Source organism: Oncorhynchus keta, chromosome 26 (assembly GCF_023373465.1).
Source record: "Oncorhynchus keta strain PuntledgeMale-10-30-2019 chromosome 26, Oket_V2, whole genome shotgun sequence".
NCBI classification, from domain to species: domain Eukaryota; kingdom Metazoa; phylum Chordata; class Actinopteri; order Salmoniformes; family Salmonidae; genus Oncorhynchus; species Oncorhynchus keta.
The window spans coordinates 4,833,043-4,854,164 of record NC_068446.1 but is presented as its reverse complement, the minus strand read 5'-3'; the positions used below and the strand labels follow the sequence as shown (position 1 = coordinate 4,854,164).

The 21,122-nt window shown below is 43.8% G+C and overlaps 1 protein-coding gene across 2 annotated transcripts in view; it reads left to right on the top strand.

Annotated features, from left to right (window-relative positions):
* LOC118358620 (leptin receptor-like) overlaps positions 1–21,122 on the top strand; it is an 80,742-nt gene that overhangs the window by 51,366 nt on the left and 8,254 nt on the right. For both annotated transcript variants that reach the window (XM_052480090.1, XM_052480091.1), the window contains exons 9-15: positions 4,613–4,888; positions 5,581–5,677; positions 8,532–8,761; positions 16,653–16,804; positions 19,000–19,153; positions 19,697–19,779; positions 20,055–20,268. In XM_052480090.1, the coding sequence (XP_052336050.1) occupies positions 4,613–4,888; positions 5,581–5,677; positions 8,532–8,761; positions 16,653–16,804; positions 19,000–19,153; positions 19,697–19,779; positions 20,055–20,268 (1,206 nt within the window). The remainder of the gene's footprint in view (positions 1–4,612; positions 4,889–5,580; positions 5,678–8,531; positions 8,762–16,652; positions 16,805–18,999; positions 19,154–19,696; positions 19,780–20,054; positions 20,269–21,122) is intronic.

Genomic DNA, 21,122 nt, shown 5'->3' with positions numbered 1-21,122 from the left:
GATGAGGATCAGAATGGAGCAGGGTGGAGATGAGGATCAGAATGGAGCAGGGTGGAGATGAGGATCAGAATGGAGCAGGGTGGAGATGAGGAGCAGGGTGGAGGAGCAGGGATGGGATGCAGGATGAGGAGCAGCAGGGTGGAGAGCAGGTGGAGATGAGGATCAGAATGGAGCAGGGTGGAGATGAGGATCAGAATGGAGCAGGGTGGAGATGAGGATCAGAATGGAGCAGGGTGGAGATGAGGAGCAGGGTGGAGATGAGGATCAGAATGGAGCAGGGTGGAGATGAGGAGCAGGGTGGAGATGAGGATCAGAATGGAGCAGGGTGGAGATGAGGATCAGAATGGAGCAGGGTGGAGATGAGGAGCAGGGTGGAGATGAGGATCAGAATGGAGCAGGGTGGAGATGGGGATCAGAATGGAGCAGGGTGGAGATGAGGAGCAGGGTGGAGATGAGGAGCATGGTGGAGCAGGGTGGAGATGAGGATCAGAATGGAGCAGGGTGGAGATGAGGATCAGGGTGGAAATGAGGATCAGAATGGAGCAGGGTGGAGATGAGGAGCAGGGTGGAGATGAGGAGCAGGGTGGAGCAGGGTGGAGATGAGGATCAGAATGGAGCAGGGTGGAGATGAGGATCAGAATGGAGCAGGGTGGAGATGAGGATCAGGGTGGAGATGAGGAGCAGGGTGGAGATGAGGATCAGAATGGAGCAGGGTGGAGATGAGGATGGAGCAGGGTGGAGATGAGGAGCAGGGTGGAGATGATGGAGCAGCAGGGTGGAGATGAGGATCAGAATGGAGCATGGAGCAGGGTGGAGATGAGGATCAGAATGGAGCAGGGTGGAGATGAGGATCAGGGTGGAGATGAGGAGCAGGGTGGAGATGAGGATCAGCAGGGTGGAGATGAGGAGCAGGGTGGAGATGAGGATCAGAATGGAGCAGGGTGGAGATGAGGAGCAGAATGGAGCAGGGTGGAGATGAGGATCAGGGTGGAGATGAGGAGCAGGGTGGAGATGAGGATCAGAATGGAGCAGGGTGGAGATGAGGATCAGAATGGAGCAGGGTGGAGATGAGGAGCAGAATGGAGCAGGGTGGAGATGAGGAGCAGGGTGGAGATGAGGATCAGAATGGAGCAGGGTGGAGATGAGGAGCAGGGTGGAGATGAGGAGCAGAATGGAGCAGGGTGGAGATGAGGAGCAGAATGGAGCAGGGTGGAGATGAGGATCAGAATGGAGCAGGGTGGAGATGGGGCAGCCAGATGGATTATATTGTTGGAATCGGCTGAACTTTGAACATTGAGATCTTTAAAAAATGATAGAGACAAAGCCTTGAATAGAAAGAGTTTGTAAAAAGCCAGAAGGGCTTTGGAATGTGTTTGACGGAGGAGAGGAGAGCGATGTGTTGATATAGGGGAGACAGATGGATATCTGTGAGTCAGGAGGTGAGGTCAGTTCCCCTAAGGGAGTGATCAGGGTTGCTATCTGGTTACCTTCTTTCCTGTGGAGCCATAAACTGTAAGGAAGAGGTGTGTCTTTAGTAGGATGTATATAAACTGTGATGTCTGACATTTTTTGCTGTCTGTTTTTATCTGTACAGAACCTTTGGGAAGAATAATTATGGTTAAAGCTTCTCTAGTGTCCGTGAGTTATTTACTCTGAAAAATAAGAACCCAACAATATTAAGATAATATTAGTTAATGAATATGAAGGGGACATTATTTAGTTCTTCGTCAAAGGACTGATTTGTATTTTAGTGTAGTGTAATTCATCTCCCTTTCTCTCCTCTCTCTCTCGCTCTACCTTCAAACCTCCACTGCTAAACAATACTAAATAGCTAATCAAATGGCTACCCGCTGCTGCCACTGTCTATTACCTATCATGTTGCTTAGTCACTTTAGCCCTACCTACTTATATGTACATAGCTACCTCAATTACCTTGTACCCTTGCACATATACGCGGTACTGGTACTCCCTGTACACTGAGTTTACAAAACATTAAGAGCTCTTTCCATGACATAGACTGACCTGGTGAATCCAGGTGAAAGCTATTGATGTCACATCTTAAAATCCACTTCAATCAGTGTAGATGAAGGGGAGAGACAGGTTAAAGAAGGATTTTTAAGCCTTGAGACAAGTGAGACATGGATTGTGTATGTACAGTGCATTCGGAAAGTATTCACACCCCTTGACTTTTTCCACATTTTGTTACGTTACAGCCTTAATCTAAAATGTATTCAATTGTTTTCCCCTCATCAATTTACATACAATACCCCATAATGACAAAGCAAAAACAGGTTTTTAGACATTTTTTCAAATTTCGTATGTATTCAGACTCTTTACGCAGTACTTTATCGAAGCACCTTTGGCAGCGATTACAGCCTCAAGTCTTCTTGGGTATGACGCTACAAGCTTGGCACACCTGTATTTGGGGAGTTTCTCCGATTTTTCTCTGCAGATCCTCTCAAGCTCTGTCAGGTTGGATGGGGAACGTCGATGCACAGCTATTTTCAGGTCTCTCCAGAGATGTTTGATTGGGTTTAAGTCCGGGCTCTGGCTGGGCCACTCAAGAACATTCAGAGACTTGTCCCCAAGCCATTCCTACGTTGTCTTGGCTGTGTGCTTAGGGTTGTTGTCCTGTTAGAAAGTGAACCTTCGCCCCAGTCTGAGGTCCTGAACCCTCTGGAGCAGGTTTTCATCAAGGATCTCTCTGTACTTTGCTCTGTTCATTTTTCACTCGATCCTGACTAGTTCATGCCTCTGAAAAACATCCCCACAGCAGGTTTGGTGCCAGGTTTCCTCCAGACGCGACGCTTGACATTCAGGCCAAAGAGTTCAATCTTGGTTTCATCAGACCAGATAAACTTGTTTCCCATGCTCAGAGTCCGTTAGGTGCCTTTTGGCAAACTCCAAGCGGGCTGTCATGTGCTTTTAATAAGGAGATGATTCCATCTGGCCACTCTGCCATAAAGGCCTGATTGGTAGAGTGCTGCAGAGATGGTTGTCCTTCTGGAAGGTTCTCCTATCTCCACAGAGGAGCTCTGGAGCTCTGTCAGGGTGACCATCGGGTTCTTTGGTCACCTTCTCCCCCGATTGCTCAATTTGTCCAGGCGGCCAGCTCTAGGAAGAGTCTTGATGGTTCCAAACTTCTTCCATTTAAGAATGATGGAGGCACTATGTTCTTGGGGACCATCAATGCTGCAGAAATGTACAACTCATTGTTTGGTATAGTCAGTGTTGAAGTTATTTTTACTCATTGTTATCCACTGTGTATGTATTCCCTTTGTCACCATGACACGTTTTAAATATTTAATTCTGCGTTGTTGAGAAAGGACCTGTAAAGGAAGCATTTCACCTGTTGTTTATGAATCATGTGACAAATGAAGTGTACTTCTATTTCTCATCCACTCTTATTACTGAGGTACCATTTTCCCTGAGTAAGACTATTACATTCAGCTAGTCACCCAGGCTATGGCCCCTTACCTGTCAGTCAATATATTATGTCTGCTCATGGATGAATAGCAAATCATTTAAACTGGAAGGAAGTTTGTGATCATATTCCAGAAGCAGTTTTGCTTCTGTTCTTTCAGACTATGTCTGGAGGCTGGGTACTGCTACATGCTTCTGTCCTTTCAGACTATGTCTGGAGGCTGGGTACTGCTACATGCTTCTGTTCTTTCAGACTATGTCTGGAGGCTGGGTACTGCTACATGCTTCTGTCCTTTCAGACTAAGTCTGGAGGCTGGGTACTGCTACATGCTTCTGTTCTTTCAGACTAAGTCTGGAGGCTGAGTACTGCTACATGCTTCTGTTCTTTCAGACTATGTCTGGAGGCTGAGTACTGCTACATGCTTCTGTTCTTTCAGACTATGTCTGGAGGCTGGGTACTGCTACATGCTTCTGTTCTTTCAGACTATGTCTGGAGGCTGGGTACTGCTGCATGCTTCTGTTCTTTCAGACTATGTCTGGAGGCTGGGTACTGCTACATGCTTCTGTTCTTTCAGACTATGTCTGGAGGCTGGGTACTGCTACATGCTTCTGTTCTTTCAGACTATGTCTGGAGGCTGGGTACTGCTACATGCTTCTGTTCTTTCAGACTATGTCTGGAGGCTGGGTACTGCTACATGCTTCTGTTCTTTCAGACTATGTCTGGAGGCTGAGTACTGCTGCATGCTTCTGTTCTTTCAGACTATGTCTGGAGGCTGGGTACTGCTACATTCTTCTGTTCTTTCAGACTAAGTCTGGAGGCTGGGTACTGCTACATGCTCCTGTTCCTTCAGACTATGTCTGGAGGCTGGGTACTGCTACATGCTTCTGCTCTTTCAGACTATGTCTGGAGGCTGAGTACTGCTACATGAAATTGACTTCCTCGGGTTACTTTAAAAAATACATATTTGACAGAGATTACCGTGGTCCTTTAACTCGCAGAAAGAAAGAAAAAAAATGTGCCGCCTGTTGCCATGGTAACTAATTAGGTTGCTGCATGCAACAACAAATTTAGACAACTCAGTCAGGGTATCAAGTCAATCACGATGCTCTCGCAGAAAAATACTTCAACTGTCAACTGCCAGTCAGTTGATCTTGCTTTTCTGACTGAATTCTCTTTGCTTGGCTTTAGATGTGACATATCTCCCTGAGAGAGCGGCGGCCAGCCTTGGAGACAGTGTGACTGTGCACTGCGTGTTCAACGACCGCAGGGTGAACGCCAGCACGGCAGTCTGGTTTCTGAACCTTGACCGCCTTCCACAGAGCCAGTACACTGCTGTCAACGACCGTGTCAGTAAGATAACGGTGCAACCGTCTGAGCAGAAACTGTACGACATCCTGCGTTGCTGCCAACCTTCAGGGGAGAAGTATAGCTGTAACTACCGCTACGCAACAATATACATTAAAGGTGAGCTGGTATGGATGGATGGATGGATGGGTAGATATACAGTAACATACAGTATATATGTATGTGTGTGTGTGTGTGTGTGTGTGTGTGTGTGTGTGTGTGTGTGTGTGTGTGTGTGTGTGTGTGTGTGTGTGTGTGTGTGTGTGTGTGTGTGTGTGTGTGTGTGTGTGTGTGTGTGTGTGCGCCAGTCAAAAGTTTGGACACACCTACTCATTCAAGGGTTTTTCTTTATTTTTACTATTTCAACATTGTAGAATAAGAGTGAAGAAATCAACACTGTGAAATAACACATATGGACTCATGTAATAACCAAAAAAAGTGTTTAACAAATCAAAATATATGTAATATTTTAGATTCTTCAAAGTAGCCACCCGTTGCCTTGATGACAGCTTTACACACTCTTGGCATTCTCTCAACCAGCTTCATGAGGTAGTCACCTGGAATGCAGGTGTTCCTTGTTAAACGTTCATTTGTGGAATGTCTTAATGCGTTTGAGCCAATCAGTTGTGTTGTGACAAGGTAGGGGTGGTATACAGAAGATGGCCCTATTTGGTAAAAGACCACGCCCACATTCATGTGTTTGACAGACAGACAGGGGTCATAACAATGGGCTGTGGTCATGTTTCAAGCTCAAGGTTCATATTGATGTCAGGGTAAAGGGTTTCACTCTTCTATTGGTGTCTGTGTTTCAGATCCGGTCATAGATATCAGCTGTGTAACCAATGGGGATCTGGACAGCATGACCTGTAGGTGGAACAACATCCAAACTAAAATCAACTTCCTGTCCAGGTCAATACTACTTTTACTTACAGCAGTGGACCACCTACACAAACATACACCTGTAAAACCTACACATATAGCTTAATACATGTACATACACCAGTACAACCTACACATATAGCTTAATACATGTACATACACTAGTAAAACCTACACATATAGCTTAATACATGTACATACACTAGTAAAACCTACACATACACTTGTACACATATACTTGTATATACACCAGTAAAACGTACACATATACTTGTACATACACTAGTAACACCTACACATATACTTGTATACATGTACATACACCAGTAAAACCTACACATATACTTGTACATACACTAGTAACACCTACACATATACTTGTACATACACTAGTAAAACCTACACATATACTTGTACATACACTTGTAACACCTACACAAATACTTGTATACATGTACATACACCAGTATAACCTACACATATACTTGTACATACACTAGTAAAACCTACACATATACTTTTACATACACTAGTAAAACCTACACATACTTGTACATACACTAGTAACACCTACACATATACTTGTATACATGTACATACACCAGTAAAACCTACACATACACCAGTACAACCTACACATACACTTGTATACATGTACATACACTAGTAAAACCTACACATACACTTGTATACATGTACATACACTAGTAAAACCTACACATACACTTGTATACATGTACATACACCAGTAAAACCTACACATACACTTGTATGCATGTACATACACTAGTAAAACCTACACATATACTTGTACATACACTAGTAAAACCTACACATATACTTGTACATACACTAGTAAAACCTACACATATACTTGTACATACACTAGTAAAACCTACACATATACTTGTACATACACTAGTAAAACCTACACATATACTTGTACATACACTAGTAAAACCTACATATATACTTGTACATACACTAGTAAAACCTACACATATACATGTACATACACCAGTAAAACCTACACATATACTTACAAGTGTATGTACATGTATATGTGTAGGTTTTACTAGTGTATGTACAAGTATATGTGTAGGTTTTACTAGTGTATGTACAAATATATGTGTAGGTTTTACTACTGTATGTAAAAGTATATGTGTAGGTTTTACTAGTGTATGTACAAATATATGTGTAGGTTTTACTAGTGTATGTACAAATATATGTGTAGGTTTTACTAGTGTATGTACAAATATATGTGTAGGTTTTACTAGTGTATGTACAAATATATGTGTAGGTTTTACTAGTGTATGTACAAATATATGTGTAGGTTTTACTAGTGTATGTACAAATATATGTGTAGGTTTTACTAGTGTATGTATAAGTATACAAGCTGTATTGTTACAGTAACCTTTGGTTATCTTATGAGTCCAATCAATCAAAGAGTCTTTGCAATACAAGCCCAGCATGGAATACAGCACAACATTACTTTTGATTCCTGTGCAACATTGACACCTTTTCGGTGTCTCTGTGTTGTATTGCTAAGAAAAAGGGGACAGGAACTGGTTCAAGATCGTAGAACAATACAGAATGGATTTAGACCCCTCAAGCAACTCAAATGACTGCATGTAATTATTGGTAAATTGCCACGATTTCAAAACTTAAGGCAGTGAACGGAAGTTTAGACCTGCATAACAAAGAGCTATGGCATCATAGGGAAAACATACCCATAAGGAGATAAGGCGTTTTCACCCTGAAATACTTTGTGTGTGTGTGTGTGTGTGTTACTACCCTAGTGGGGACCAGAAGTCCTCACAAAGATAGTAAAACAATGAACATCCGGAGAGTTGGGGACATTTTGCTGGTCCCCGCAAGGAAAAAGGCTATTTTAGGATTAGGGTTAGAATTAGTGTTAGGGGTTAGGTTTAGGATTAGGGTTAGAATTAGTGTTAGGGGTTATGATTAGGGTTAGGGATTAGGATTAGTGTTAGGGGTTATGATTAGGGTTAGGGATTAGGGTTAGGGGTTAGGATTAGGGTTAGGGCTTAGGTTTAGGGGTTAGGTTTAGGGTTAGGGGTTAGGTTTAGGTTTAGGGTTAGGGTTAGCGGTTAGGATTAGGGTTAGGGGTTAGGTTTAGGATTAGGGGTTAGGTTTAGGGTTAGGGGTTAGGGTTAGGGTTAGGTTTAGGATTAGGGTTAGGTTTAATGTGACTCTGTACCATTTGATTTTGAAGTAGGCTATTTAACAAGACCTACATGATGATATGCGGCCGCTGTGTTACAAAACAAATGGCTTTTTCTCTAATCTATTGATGATCAGATACTTCAGTTGTAAGGTGCTCTGTTGCGCTCACAGTTGTTAGTCAACTTAAGCACTGTTACAAACTTAGACTCCTTTTTCTTACGGTAGCCTATTTAGAAATCAAAACGTCTCCGGTGCTGCTGCATGGGCTAATTGGTGTTCTTGCCATCAATGACACAGGCTGTGTGACCTATTTCTTGATCGACTCATATCAACATCTCTGCACATTAGTGGTGGGGTGGGCTAACTAAATAAAACAGAATAGGCCTAATTAAAAGAACAACGATGAAAGGAAGAAAAAATGCTGTCCAGAGCATGCCCAGAGCTGAGTGGTACCAGAGCGAAGTTGGAGGGGGAGAGAAGGCCGGCACTCCCCAAAAAATGTTATCTGGTCCTCACTCTACTCTGCTCAAATCCTCTGTTTCGGGTTAGGGTTAGCTTAAGGTTAGGTAAGGGTTATGGTTAGGAGTTAGGAAAATAGGATTTTGAATGGGAATCAATTGTTTGGTCCCCACAAGGATTGTAAAATGACCGTGTGTGTTTGTGTGTGTTTGTGCGTGTGTGTGTTTATATTCTCCAGGGTGGCCGACCTATCCTGCGATGTCATGGAGGAGGCGGAGGCAGAGGAGGAGGTGGGCGGGGCAGTGGGTGTGGTCAGGCAGGCGGTGTGTGTATCCAGCAGATCTAGAGAAGTGAAGAGCTGCACTCTGCAGCCAATCAGAGTGACTTCATGCTACAAGCTATGGATGGAGGCCAAGACAGACAATGGCACGAGGTCACATCCTGTCTACATCACACCTATGGACCACGGTGAGTTAGGACATGTGCAGTATAGGAATTCCAAGTTTCAAGTTTATTCGCCACGTGCACAGGATGTAACAGGTGTAAAACAGTACAGTGACATTTTTACCTTGAGCTCTTTCCCAACAATGCAGTGACGGTAATAATATAGATAATAATATAAAATATAAAATATAAATATAATAAAATAACACACAAGAAGTATGATAAAGTTTGAAGAAACCTGCTCTCGATGGTGCAGCTGTAAAAGTTCCTGAGGATCTGAGGGGCCATGCCAAATCGTTTCAGCCTCCTGAGGAAGAGGAGGCCTTGCCGTGCCTTCTTCATGATTGTGCTGCTGTGAGAGTACCATGTTAAGTAGGGACCACAATGGAAATAAGTCTGACTTTTTTGTGATATCCATGTGTTGTTTTTAAAAAGTATGTACTGTCAGTATGTTTTTTTTAGCTTGCAAATAAAATCAATCAAGTCAGCAGTAATGTGGACACAGAGGAACTTGACCCTCTCCACTGCTGCCCCATTGATGTGGATGAGTGTGCACCCCCCTGTTTCCTGTGGTCCACGGTCAGATCCTTGGTCTTGCTGACATTGAGGTTTTAAAAGGTTTTTGCCCTACAACCACACTGCCAGGTCTCTGACCTCCCCCTGTAGGCTGTTTCATCACAGTTGGTGATCAGGCCTACCACCGTCGTGTTGTCAGCAAAGTTGATGATGGAGTTGGAGTCGTGCGTGGCCGTACAGTTGTGGGTAAACAGGAGTACAGGACGGAGCAAAGCACACACCACTGGGGGCTCCCCGTGTTGAGGGTCAGTGTGGCGGATGTGTTGTTGCTTACTCTCACCACCTTGGGTCGGCCCGTCAGGATCCAGTTGCAGAAGGAGATGTTCAATCCCATGGTGCCAAGCTTGAATACCGCCCGGCCTGAGCGTTGACCAGATTAAAAGCCTTACTCGCATCGGAGAGCAAGATCATCCAGTCCTCTGGGGCCTGCGGGGAAGAAGAAGTATAGAGTCATTATCTGATTTGCTGAACGGGGGGACGAGGGAGGACCTTGTATGCATGCTTGTGGATTGAGTAACAGTGGTCTAGGACTTTATCGCCCCTAATGGCGAAGGAGACGTGTTGATAGAAGTTGGACATCACGTGTCTTAGTTCATACTTGTTTATAGCCTACGTAAGGGACGCGAGTGGCATTTCCCATATCAAATCAAATCAAATGTATTTATATAGCCCTTCGTACATCAGCTGATATCTCAAAGTGCTGTACAGAAACCCAGCCTAAAACCCCAAACAGCAAGCAATGCAGGTGTAGAAGCACAGTGGCTAGGAAAAACTCCCTAGAAAGGCCAAAACCTAGGAAGAAACCTAGAGAGGAACCAGGCTATGTGGGGTGGCCAGTCCTGTTCTGGCTGTGCTGGGTGGAGATTATAACTGAACATGGCCAAGATGTTAAAATGTTCATAAATGACCAGCATGGTCGAATAATAATAAGGCAGAACAGTTGAAACTGGAGCAGCAGCATGGCCAGGTGGACTGGGGACAGCAAGGAGTCATCATGTCAGGCAGTCCTGGGGCATGGTCCTAGGGCTCAGGTCAGTTGAAACTGGAGCAGCAGCATGGCCAGGTGGACTGGGGACAGCAAGGAGTCATCATGTCAGGTAGTCCTGGGGCATGGTCCTAGGGCTCAGGTCCTCCGAGAGAGAGAAAGAAAGAGAGAAGGAGAGAATTAGAGAACGCACACTTAGATTCACACAGGACACCGAATAGGACAGGAGAAGTACTCCAGATATAACAAACTGACCCTATATACTGGAGGCTGAGACAGGAGGGGTCAGGAGACACTGTGGCCCCATCCGAGGACACCCCCGTACAGGGCCAAACAGGAAGGATATAACCCCACCCACTTTGCCAAAGCACAGCCCCCACACCACTAGAGGGATATCTTCAACCACCAACTTACCATCCTGAGACAAGGCTGAGTATAGCCCACAAAAATCTCCGCCACGGCACAACCCAAGGGGGGCGCCAACCCAGACAGGATGACCACAACAGTGAATCAACCCACTCAGGTGACGCACCCCTTCCAGGGACGGCATGAGAGAGCCCCAGTAAGCCAGTGACTCAGCCCCTGTAATAGGGTTAGAGGCAGAGAATCCCAGTGGAAAGAGGGGAACCGGCCAGGCAGAGACAGCAAGGGCGGTTCGTTGCTCCAGAGCCTTTCCGTTCACCTTCCCACTCCTGGGCCAGACTACACTCAATCATATGACCCACTGAAGAGATGAGTCTTCAGTAAAGACTTAAAGGTTGAGACCGAGTTTGCGTCTCTGACATGGGTAGGCAGACCGTTCCATAAAAATGGAGCTCTATAGGAGAAAGCCCTGCCTCCAGCTGTTTGCTTAGAAATTCTCGGGACAATTAGGAGGCCTGCGTCTTGTGACCGTAGCGTACGTGTAGGTATGTACGGCAGGACCAAATCAGAGAGATGGGTAGGAGCAAACCCATGTAATGCTTTGTAGGTTAGCAGTAAAACCTCGAAAGCAGCCCTTGCTTTGACAGGAAGCCAGTGTAGAGAGGCTAGCACTGGAGTAATATGATCAAATTTTTTGGTTCTAGTCAGGATTCTAGCAGCCGTATTTAGCACTAACTGAAGTTTATTTAGTGGATTATCCGGGTAGCCGGAAAGTAGAGCATTGCAGTAGTCTAACCTAGAAGTGACAAAAGCATGGATTCATTTTTCTACATCATTTTTGGACAGAAAGTTTCTGATTTTTGCAATGTTACGTAGATGGAAAAAAGCTGTCCTCGAAATGGTCTTGATATGTTCTTCAAAAGAGAGATCAGGGTCCAGAGTAACGCCGAGGTCCTTCACAGTTTTATTTGAGACGACTGTACAACCATTAAGATTAATTGTCAGATTCAACAGAAGATGGGACCTAGAACAAGCATCTCTGTTTTGTCCGAGTTTAATAGTAGAAAGTTAGCAGCCATCCACTTCCTTATGTCTGAAACACATGCTTCTAGCGAGGGCAATTTTGGGGCTTCACCATGTTTCATTGAAATGTACAGCTGTGTGTCATCCGCATAGCAGTGAAAGTTAACATTATGTTTTTGAATAACATCCCCAAAAGGTAAAATATATAGTGAAAACAATAGTGGTCCTAAAACGGAACCTTGAGGAACACCGAAATTTACAGTTGATTTGTCAGAGGACAAACCATTCACAGAGACAAACTGATATCTTTCCGACAGATAAGATCTAAACCAGGCCAGAACATGTCCGTGTAGACCAATTTGGGTTTCCAATCTCTCCAAAAGAATGTGGTGATCGATGGTATCAAAAGCAGCACTAAGGTCTAGGAGCACGAGGACAGATGCAGAGCCTCGGTCCGATGCCATTAAAATGTAATTTACCACCTTCACAAGTGCCGTCTCAGTGCTATGATGGGGTCTAAAACCAGACTGAAGCATTTCGTATACATTGTTTGTCTTCAGGAAGGCAGTGAGTTGCTGCGCAACAGCCTTTTCTAAAAATGTTGAGAGGAATGGAAGATTCGATATAGGCCGATAGTTTTTTATATTTTCTGGGTCAAGGTTTGGCTTTTTCAAGAGAGGCTTTATTACTGCCACTTTTAGTGAGTTTGGTACACATCCGGTGGATAGAGAGCTGTTTATTATGTTCAACATAGGAGGGCCAAGCACAGGAAGCAGCTCTTTCAGTAGTTTAGTTGGAATAGGGTCCAGTATGCAGCTTGAAGGTTTAGAGGCCATGATTATTTTCATCATTGTGTCAAGAGATATAGTACTAAAACACTTGAGCGTCTCTCTTGATCCTAGGTCCGGGCAGAGTTGTGCAGACTCAGGACAACTGAGGTTTGGAGGAATACGCAGATTTAAAGAGGAGTCCGTAATTTGCTTTCTAATAATAATAATATTTTCCTCAAAGAAGTTCATGAATTTATCACTGCTAAAGTGAAAGTCATCCTCTCTTGGGGAATGCTGCTTTTTAGTTAGCTTTGCGACAGGATCAAAAAGGAATTTCGGATTGTTCTTATTTTCCTCAATTAAGTTAGAAAAATAGGATGATCGAGCAGCAGTAAGGGCTCTTCGGTACTGCACGGTACCGTCTTTCCAAGCTAGTCGGAAGACTTCCAGTTTGGTGTGGCGCCATTTCCGTTCCAATTTTCTGGAAGCTTGCTTCAGAGCTCGGGCATTTTCTGTGTACCAGGGAGCTAGTTTCTTATGAGAAATGTTTTTAGTTTTTAGGGGTGCAACTGCATCTAGGGTATTGTGCAAGGTTAAATTGAGATCCTCAGTTAGTTGGTAAACTGATTTTTGTCCTCTGGCGTCCTTGGGTAGACAGAGGGAATCTGGAAGGACATCAAGGAATCTTTGTGTTGTCTGTGAATTTATAGCACGACTTTTGATGTTCCTTGGTTGGGGTCTGAGCAGATTATTTGTTGCAATTGCAAACGTAATAAAATGGTGGTCCGATAGTCCAGGATTATGAGGAAAAACATTAAGATACACAACATTTATTCCATGGGACAAAACTAGGTCCAGCGTATGACTGTGACAGTGAGTGGGTCCAGAGACATGTTGGACAAAACCCACTGAGTCGATGATGGCTCCGAAAGCCTTTTGGAGTGGGTCTGTGGACTTTTCCATGTGAATATTAAAGTCACCAAAGATTAGAATATTATCTGCTATGACTACAAGGTCCGATAGGAATTCAGGGAACTCAGTGAGAAACGCTGTATATGGCCCAGGAGGCCTGTAAACAGTAGCTATAAAAAGTGATTGAGTAGGCTGCATAGATTTCATGACTAGAAGCTCAAAAGACGAAAGCGTCATTTTTTTTTGTTGTTTGTAAATTGACATTTGCTATCGTAAATGTTAGCAACACCTCCGCCTTTGCGGGATGCACGGGGGATATGGTCTCTAGTGTTGCCAGGAGGTGAGGCCTCATTTAAAACAGTAAATTCATCAGGCTTAAGCCATGTTTCTTTCAGGCCAATCACATCAAGATTATGATCAGTGATTAGTTCATTGACTATAATTGCCTTTGAAGTAAGGGATCTAACATTAAGTATCCCTATTTTGAGATGTGAGGTATCATGATCTCTTTCAGTAATGACAGGAATGGAGGTGGTCTTTATCCTAGTGAGATTTCTAAGGCGAACACCGCCATGTTTAGTTTTGCCCAACCTAGGTCGAGGCACAGACACGGTCTCAATGCTGATAGCTGAGCTGACTACACTGACTGTGCTAGTGGCAGACTCCACTATGCTGGCAGGCTGGCTAACAGGCCTAATAGGCCTGCACCCTATTTCATTGTGGAGCTAGAGGAGTTAGAGCCCTGTCTATGTTGGTAGATAAGATGAGAGCACCCATCCAGCTAGGATGGAGTCCGTCACTCCTCAGCAGGTCAGGCTTGGTCATGTTTGTGGGTGAGTCCCAGAAAGAGGGCCAATTATCTACAAATTCTATCTTTTGGGAGGGGCAGAAAACAGTTTTCAACCAGCGATTGAGTTGTGAGACTCTGCTGTAGAGCTCATCACTCCCCCTAACTGGGAGGGGGCCAGAGACAATTACTCGATGCCGACACATCTTTCTAGCTGATATGCACGCAGAAGCGATGTTGCGCTTGGTGATCTCTGACTGTTTCATCCTAACATCGTTGGTGCCGACGTGGATAACAATATCTCTATACTCGATACACTCGCCAGTTTTAGCTTTAGCCAGCACCATCTTCAGATTAGCCTTAACGTCGGTAGCCCTGCCCCCTGGTAAACAGTGTATGATCGCTGGATGATTCGTTTTAAGTCTAATACTGCGGGTAATGGAGTCGCCAATGACTAGAGTTTTCAATTTGTCAGAGCTAATGGTGGGAAGCTTTGGCGTCTCAGACCCCGTAACGGGAGGAGTAGAGACCAGAGAAGACTCTGCCTCTGACTCCGACCCGCTGCTTAATGGGGAAAACCGGTTGAAAGTTTCTGTCGGCTGAATGAGCAACATCGTTTGAGCATTCCTACAGCATTTCCTTCCAGAAACCGTGAGAAAGTTGTCCAGCTGCGGGGACTGTGCCAGGGGATTTATACTACTATCTTACTGGTGGCACAGACCCTGTTTCATCCTTTCCTACACTGAAATTACCCTTGCCTAACTATTGCGTTTGAAGTTGGGCTTGTAGCACAGCTATCCTCGCCGTAAGGCGAGTACAGCGACTGCAATCAGAAGCCATCATGTTAATGTTACTACTTAGCTTCGGCTGTTGGAGGTCCTGACGAATCGTGTCCAGATAAAGCATCCGGAGTGGCAAAGTTGAGGAAAAAATAAATAAATATATGAATGGCAATTAAAAAGTGAAAACCGTAAAGTTGTCAGGTAGCAAAATAGGTTGGCAACAAAACGCACAGCAACTCGAAAACAAGCCTGCAAGTTGTGACCGGAAATGACGTAATCAGTCACCCTCTGAATTTTGTAGCCCTATTGAGGACTTGTGAAGCATAACATCCTGATTTGGTACTTTCAATACGTATGTATGGCATTTGGACATTTCTTATGCCATTTGGACATGGTTCACTGACTTTTGGGTTCGGAAGCCGACTTCCTATGATCATATATTGCAAATGAACAAAATATAGGCCTTATGGACAAACTCAATAAAATAAGGCAAATATATGTCCATACGGTTACTACATATGTATAATTGACAAATATGATTTTTTTTGTAATCAAAAACGTTCCAAAATCACTCTTTTAGGTTTTAAAATTTATATTTTTTTTGGGGGGGGGGGTTTCAAAATTTCACCCTGGGGACCTGACTTAGTGACCATTTGCCATATGAAAATCTACGGTGGAACACGCTCGCCATCTTTGGGATTTTTGGGGTTTGACACTTGCAATGTTCCACTTGCAGTATAGTTTTGATAAACTGCTGTCCATTTGAGTGGTATTGGCAATTGTGTATATAGTTCACTCAATGCCAATAAGTTGGCATTCATTTTTGTCCATTATATGGGGGTCTTCCCTTACCTTGTACAGTTTGTCAAGTGCCAGCTTGTTGTTGTCCTAAGGTGGGATATATACAGCAGTCATGATATCAGATTAAAACTCTCGGGAGGTAGAAGGGTCGGTGTTTGACCATCAGGTATTCCATGATGGGTGAACAATAGGTCGAGACTTCAACTGCGGTAGAGTCTGCACACCATTTGTTGTTGATGAAGAGAAACCCCTCCCCTATGTATTTCCCTGAATCCAATGTCCTGTCCACTCAGTGAATGGAGAATCCATAGAGTTGGATAGCCATGGGGGATATCTTGTCTGAAAGCCATGTTTCAGAAAAACTGAGAATTTTGCAGTTATGCGAGTCCCGTTGGTAGCAAATCTGCGATTGGAGGTCATCCATCTTATTAAGTGACTGTTGGCCAATAGAATGGAGGGAAGTGGTGGCCGCTTTTCCTAATCCTTCGTCTCACCAGGACGCCCTCTCTCCGGCCTCTTATTTGCCAGGGTTTCGTCTTGGGTAGCCTGAATATTTGGTCGGTACACATAAAGCCAAAGTCTAAATTGAATCAGGAATTGAGGTTAGTTCTGGTCGATCCTAAGAAATTCTAGCGGATACATTTAGTGCAAAAAAAGTTACGATTTAAAAGCCAAAAGAATCACAAAATAGAAAAGTTGGGTCGGAGTTCACAAGACGCAACCATACAGTAGGGCGCCATCTTTAGATGTTCTGGTCTTTCTTACATTATGTTCTTACCTGTTGTGGCTTTTAGGAACCTACAGCAGCAGTGTCAATAATAATAATAAGCCCTTTAAAGAAAATACATGTATAGTGGTCAGTCTGCTTGACCATGCAAAATAATGACTGTCCTCTCCATCTCATCTCCCCCTCCAGTGAAGCCCCACCCTCCCTCGGGCCTTGAGGCAGTGAGCATGCCAAGTGGGGTCCTGAGGCTCGCGTGGGTGCCCCCAGAACTGCCCCTCTACGATATGCAGTACCAGGTTCGCTATGCCCTCTCCACTGGCAAGGCCCATCCATTCTGGCAGGTACGTAAGACTCTGGCCATAGGGCTCTGGTCAAAAGTAGTGCGCTATGTAGGGAATAGGGAGTGTGCCATTTCAGATGCAGCCTTGAGCTTATCCAGAGTGGCAGGGAGGGAGCAATGGGTGCAATCGCCTGGCATCATGAGCATCAGTTGGTCGGACTAATTGAGTCTATTTGTTATCTACTATCTCTCTGATCTGACGGTGGCATTATTGCCCTAACTGGTAGTGGTACACTCTGACATGTGGTGGCAGACTGTCAGGTAAATAAGGGGCAACCACACAGAGACTGAAGCTGTGTCTGAAATAGCACCCTATTCCCTTCACACACTTTTTTTTACCAGAGCCCTACACTGCAAAAAGTGAAATCTAAACAAGCCTATATATATGCCAATAACTGTCACGTTCGTTATAACAAGGAGATTTGAATACATCCTTCTTTTATTAACGGAGAAACACTAAACAAACAAAAGTGACGCTATTTAAACAAGTGCTACAGACAATAACTCACAGATAAACCAAGGAATATGGCTACCTAAATATGGTTCCCAATTAGAGACAACGATAAACAGCTGCCTCTGATTGAGAACCAATCCAGGCAACCATAGACATATAAACCACTAGACTAGAAAACCCCCATGACATACAAAATCCCCATAGCCATACAAAAAACCTAGACATACAAAAACCCCTAGACAATACTAAAAACCCTAGATATACAAAAAACCCTAGACAATACAAAAAACCCTAGATATACAAAAACTCCTAGACAATACTAAAAACCCTAGATATACAAAGAAACCTAGACAACACAAAAAACCAAACACACCGCCCTTGTCACACCCTGACCAAACCAAATGATAAAGAACACAAAGATAACTAAGGTCAGGGCTTGACAATAACAGCTCGTTTTCAGTTGCCCCCCCCACTCGGACCACTCTCAGACCTAGCTAAGTGTTTTAATTGAGAACAAATCACAGTAAGGTACTTCATTGTTACCCAGAAATTATTTGATATTGAAATAAAAACACATTTATTTGATATTGAGCTAAGTTGCATTGGACATTTTAAGGTCAAATATCTTGACAAATACACATTTTTGCATTATGCATTTTTTTTTAGGTTAAAATAATAAATTATCTGCCAATGACATTAGATAATTTAGCTTGGTAAGATCATTTTTTAAAAGTGAAATATCACTCAATATAAGATATTTAGGCTTGCTTACATTTCACGTTTTGCAGTGTATGGACCCTCATGCCCTCATGTAGGGAATAGATGAGTATGTAAACAAAGTGGCATAGTTAAAGTGGCTAGTGATACATGTATTACATAAGGATGCAGTAGATGATATAGAGTACAGTATATACGTATGCATATGAGATGAATAATGTAGGGTATGTAACATTATATTAGGTAGCATTGTTTAAAGTGGCTAGTGATATATTTTACATTTCCCATCAATTCCCATTATTAAAGTGGCTGGAGTTGAGTCAGTGTGTTGGCAGCAGCCACTCAATGTTAGTGGTTGCTGTTTAACAGTCTGATGGCCTTGAGATATAAGCTGTTTTTCAGTCTCTCGGTCCCAGCTTTGATGCACCTGTACTGACCTCGCCTTCTGGATGATAGCGGGGTGAACAGGCAGTGGCTCGGGTGGTTGTTGTCCTTGATCTTTTTGGCCTTCCTGTGACATCGGGTGGTGTAGGTGTCCTGGAGGGCAGGTAGTTTGTCCCTGGTGATGCGTTATGCAGACCTCACTACCCTCTGGAGAGCCTTACGGTTGTGGGCGGAGCAGTTGCCGTACCAGGCGGTGATACAGCCCGCCAGGATGCTCTCGATTGTGCATCTGTAGAAGTTTGCGAGTGCTTTTGGTGACAAGCCGAATTTCTTCAGCCTCCTGAGGTTGAAGAGGCGCTGCTGCGCCTTCTTCACGATGCTGTCTGTGTGAGTGGACCAATTCAGTTTGTCTGTGATGTGTACGCCGAGGAACTTAAAACTTACTACCCTCTCCACTACTGTTCCATCGATGTGGATAGGGGGGTGCCGGATATTTATGCCGGATATCAAAGTTCAATCACTGGAAAATATATTTTCGGATAGGATAGAGTAGACTTTAACGTCCCTGAGGGGAAAATGTTTCACATTATCATGGGATATGTGATTTAACATGTGCTTTTTAATTGGGATGTGTACTGCAGGTCCTGGCTTCTCAGGCAGAGTCGTGGGCTGAGGTCCCTGAACCAGATGTATGTACGGTGTACAACGTGCAGGTCCGCTGTGTGCATATCAACAGGTCTGGGACCTGGAGTGACTGGAGCCACACTCTATACACCACCCCTCACAACAGCAGAGGTATGTACAGTATGTCTCCGTCTCATCTGTGTCATTGAAACTGCATTTATACAATTTAGTCTCATTGAAGAAAAAAAATATATTCAGCAAGATAGCATGTATTGTACATAACAGTTTAGACAACGTTGCTTTGACAAAACGCATCAGCAATACACTTTTGAGGGGAATTGAGCTGCTGTCTTGAAAGTTATCTTATAATTGCGCCGGCACAGCACAACTATCACGTCTGACCTACTGTGTATGTAGAGCACCTTAACTCTCACAATCACAATGGATGGGTCATTTCAAACCCGTCATTATCCCTGGTTTGTTGTGTGGTATGAGCTCTTTCCGACCCTGACCTAACAGTGACCTTGCGTGGTTGTCTGTCTAATCGCTGCTATTGAGTGCTACAGCCAACACTTTAATATGAGCTTCTCTGATGTTTAGATCTGATAGAAAATGAAATCCTCAGGACATAGGTACATAAACACACACACAAGCGTGCATGCACATGCACATGCACACGCACAGAGCTGTAATATCTATGTTCTGTTCTCTCAGCTCCTGACCAGGGTCCTGATTTCTGGCGAGTGTTTCAGGAGGATCCAGCAAGGAACCAGACTAACGTCACTCTTCTCTTCAAGGTACAGTCCATAGCCTACAGAGAACACATTAAAGACTGCACAATATGTGCTTTAAACGTCAACATCAAATAGTTACATTTTAATTGAACAGGTGTGAAGTTGCCTCCTCTCCTTTCTACTACATTATTGTTCTTAGTTTAATCCGAAAAACCTATTTCAGTTGGCTTCCCCAACACTTGTCTTGTTTTGTCTGATCAAAATAGTATAAGGAAGTAGCACAGTGGATAATGATTCCTCATTAGAGTCTTTGATAGTCTCTAAACTCTTCCCCATAGCATTTCCCCATAGTGGAGCCAACCTACTGTGTGGAGGGCCTTGTAGTACAGCACCAGGCCTCTGGGGGCATTGTGACTGAGGAGCGGATAGGCCTGGTGTCCTCCTACCGCTTTGAGTGGCGAGAGGAGGTCCACTTTGTGACGGTCAAGGCTCAGAACAGCCAGGGATACTCCACTAGGAACATCAACATGACCCTGGAGAGACACCCAAAACGTAAGGGAACGTATAGGGCTGAAGAATTGTTATACCCAACACACAGATTACTAGTCAGTCAATTAAGAGTTTAATAGTTGGAAACACATACAGTGGGGAGAACAAGTATTTGATACACTTTAATTAATACACCTCTACATGCTTTGTAAGTAGGAAAAACCTGCAAAATCGGCAGTGTGTCAAATACTTGTTCTCCCCACTGTATCTGAAAATAGCATTTTCTTTGAAAATCTTTAAGAACTGGTTGTTTGTTTTCACGTTTATTTTCATTAGTTGGTGTTTTTGGTTCATGTCATGGACGTCAGTTGAAACGCTCGGTGTGCTGCCATTACAGTCATCGGGGAGACATAGCAGGCATGTTAATGTCAGTTAAAAGCCCGAGAGTGGACTAAAAGCTATTATCTCTGGCTTGGGATGTCGTCTTCCGAGGTCTAATAGCTGTTATGGAATTGATTGTAAAATGGAGCTCTTCTCAGCACAGGTCTCTGTGACGCACCGGGATGTTTGTGTTTTTTGTGTGTGTGTGTGTGTTCTCCTGTTATCCATATTTTCATGAATAGCTAATTAGTTGAGAGGAAACCATTAACTGTGACACAAGTAGTGCTGGTCCTATTAGGTTTCCTATTGAAGAAAAAAAAAACTGACTATGAATGGGCCCAAAATAAAAAGCTGCTGATCAGTTTATTTTATAGTCAAGGACAGGAGGGGGACAACTCGTCATTGTGCTAATTCCCTCGCATGTCAGAAGTAGCAGAAAACACACAGTAGTAGAAGAAGAGTAACAGAAAATGTTAGACACGGACAGAAAATATAACCATGTTATTATCTTTATTTATCCCTCTATCACTCTTCCT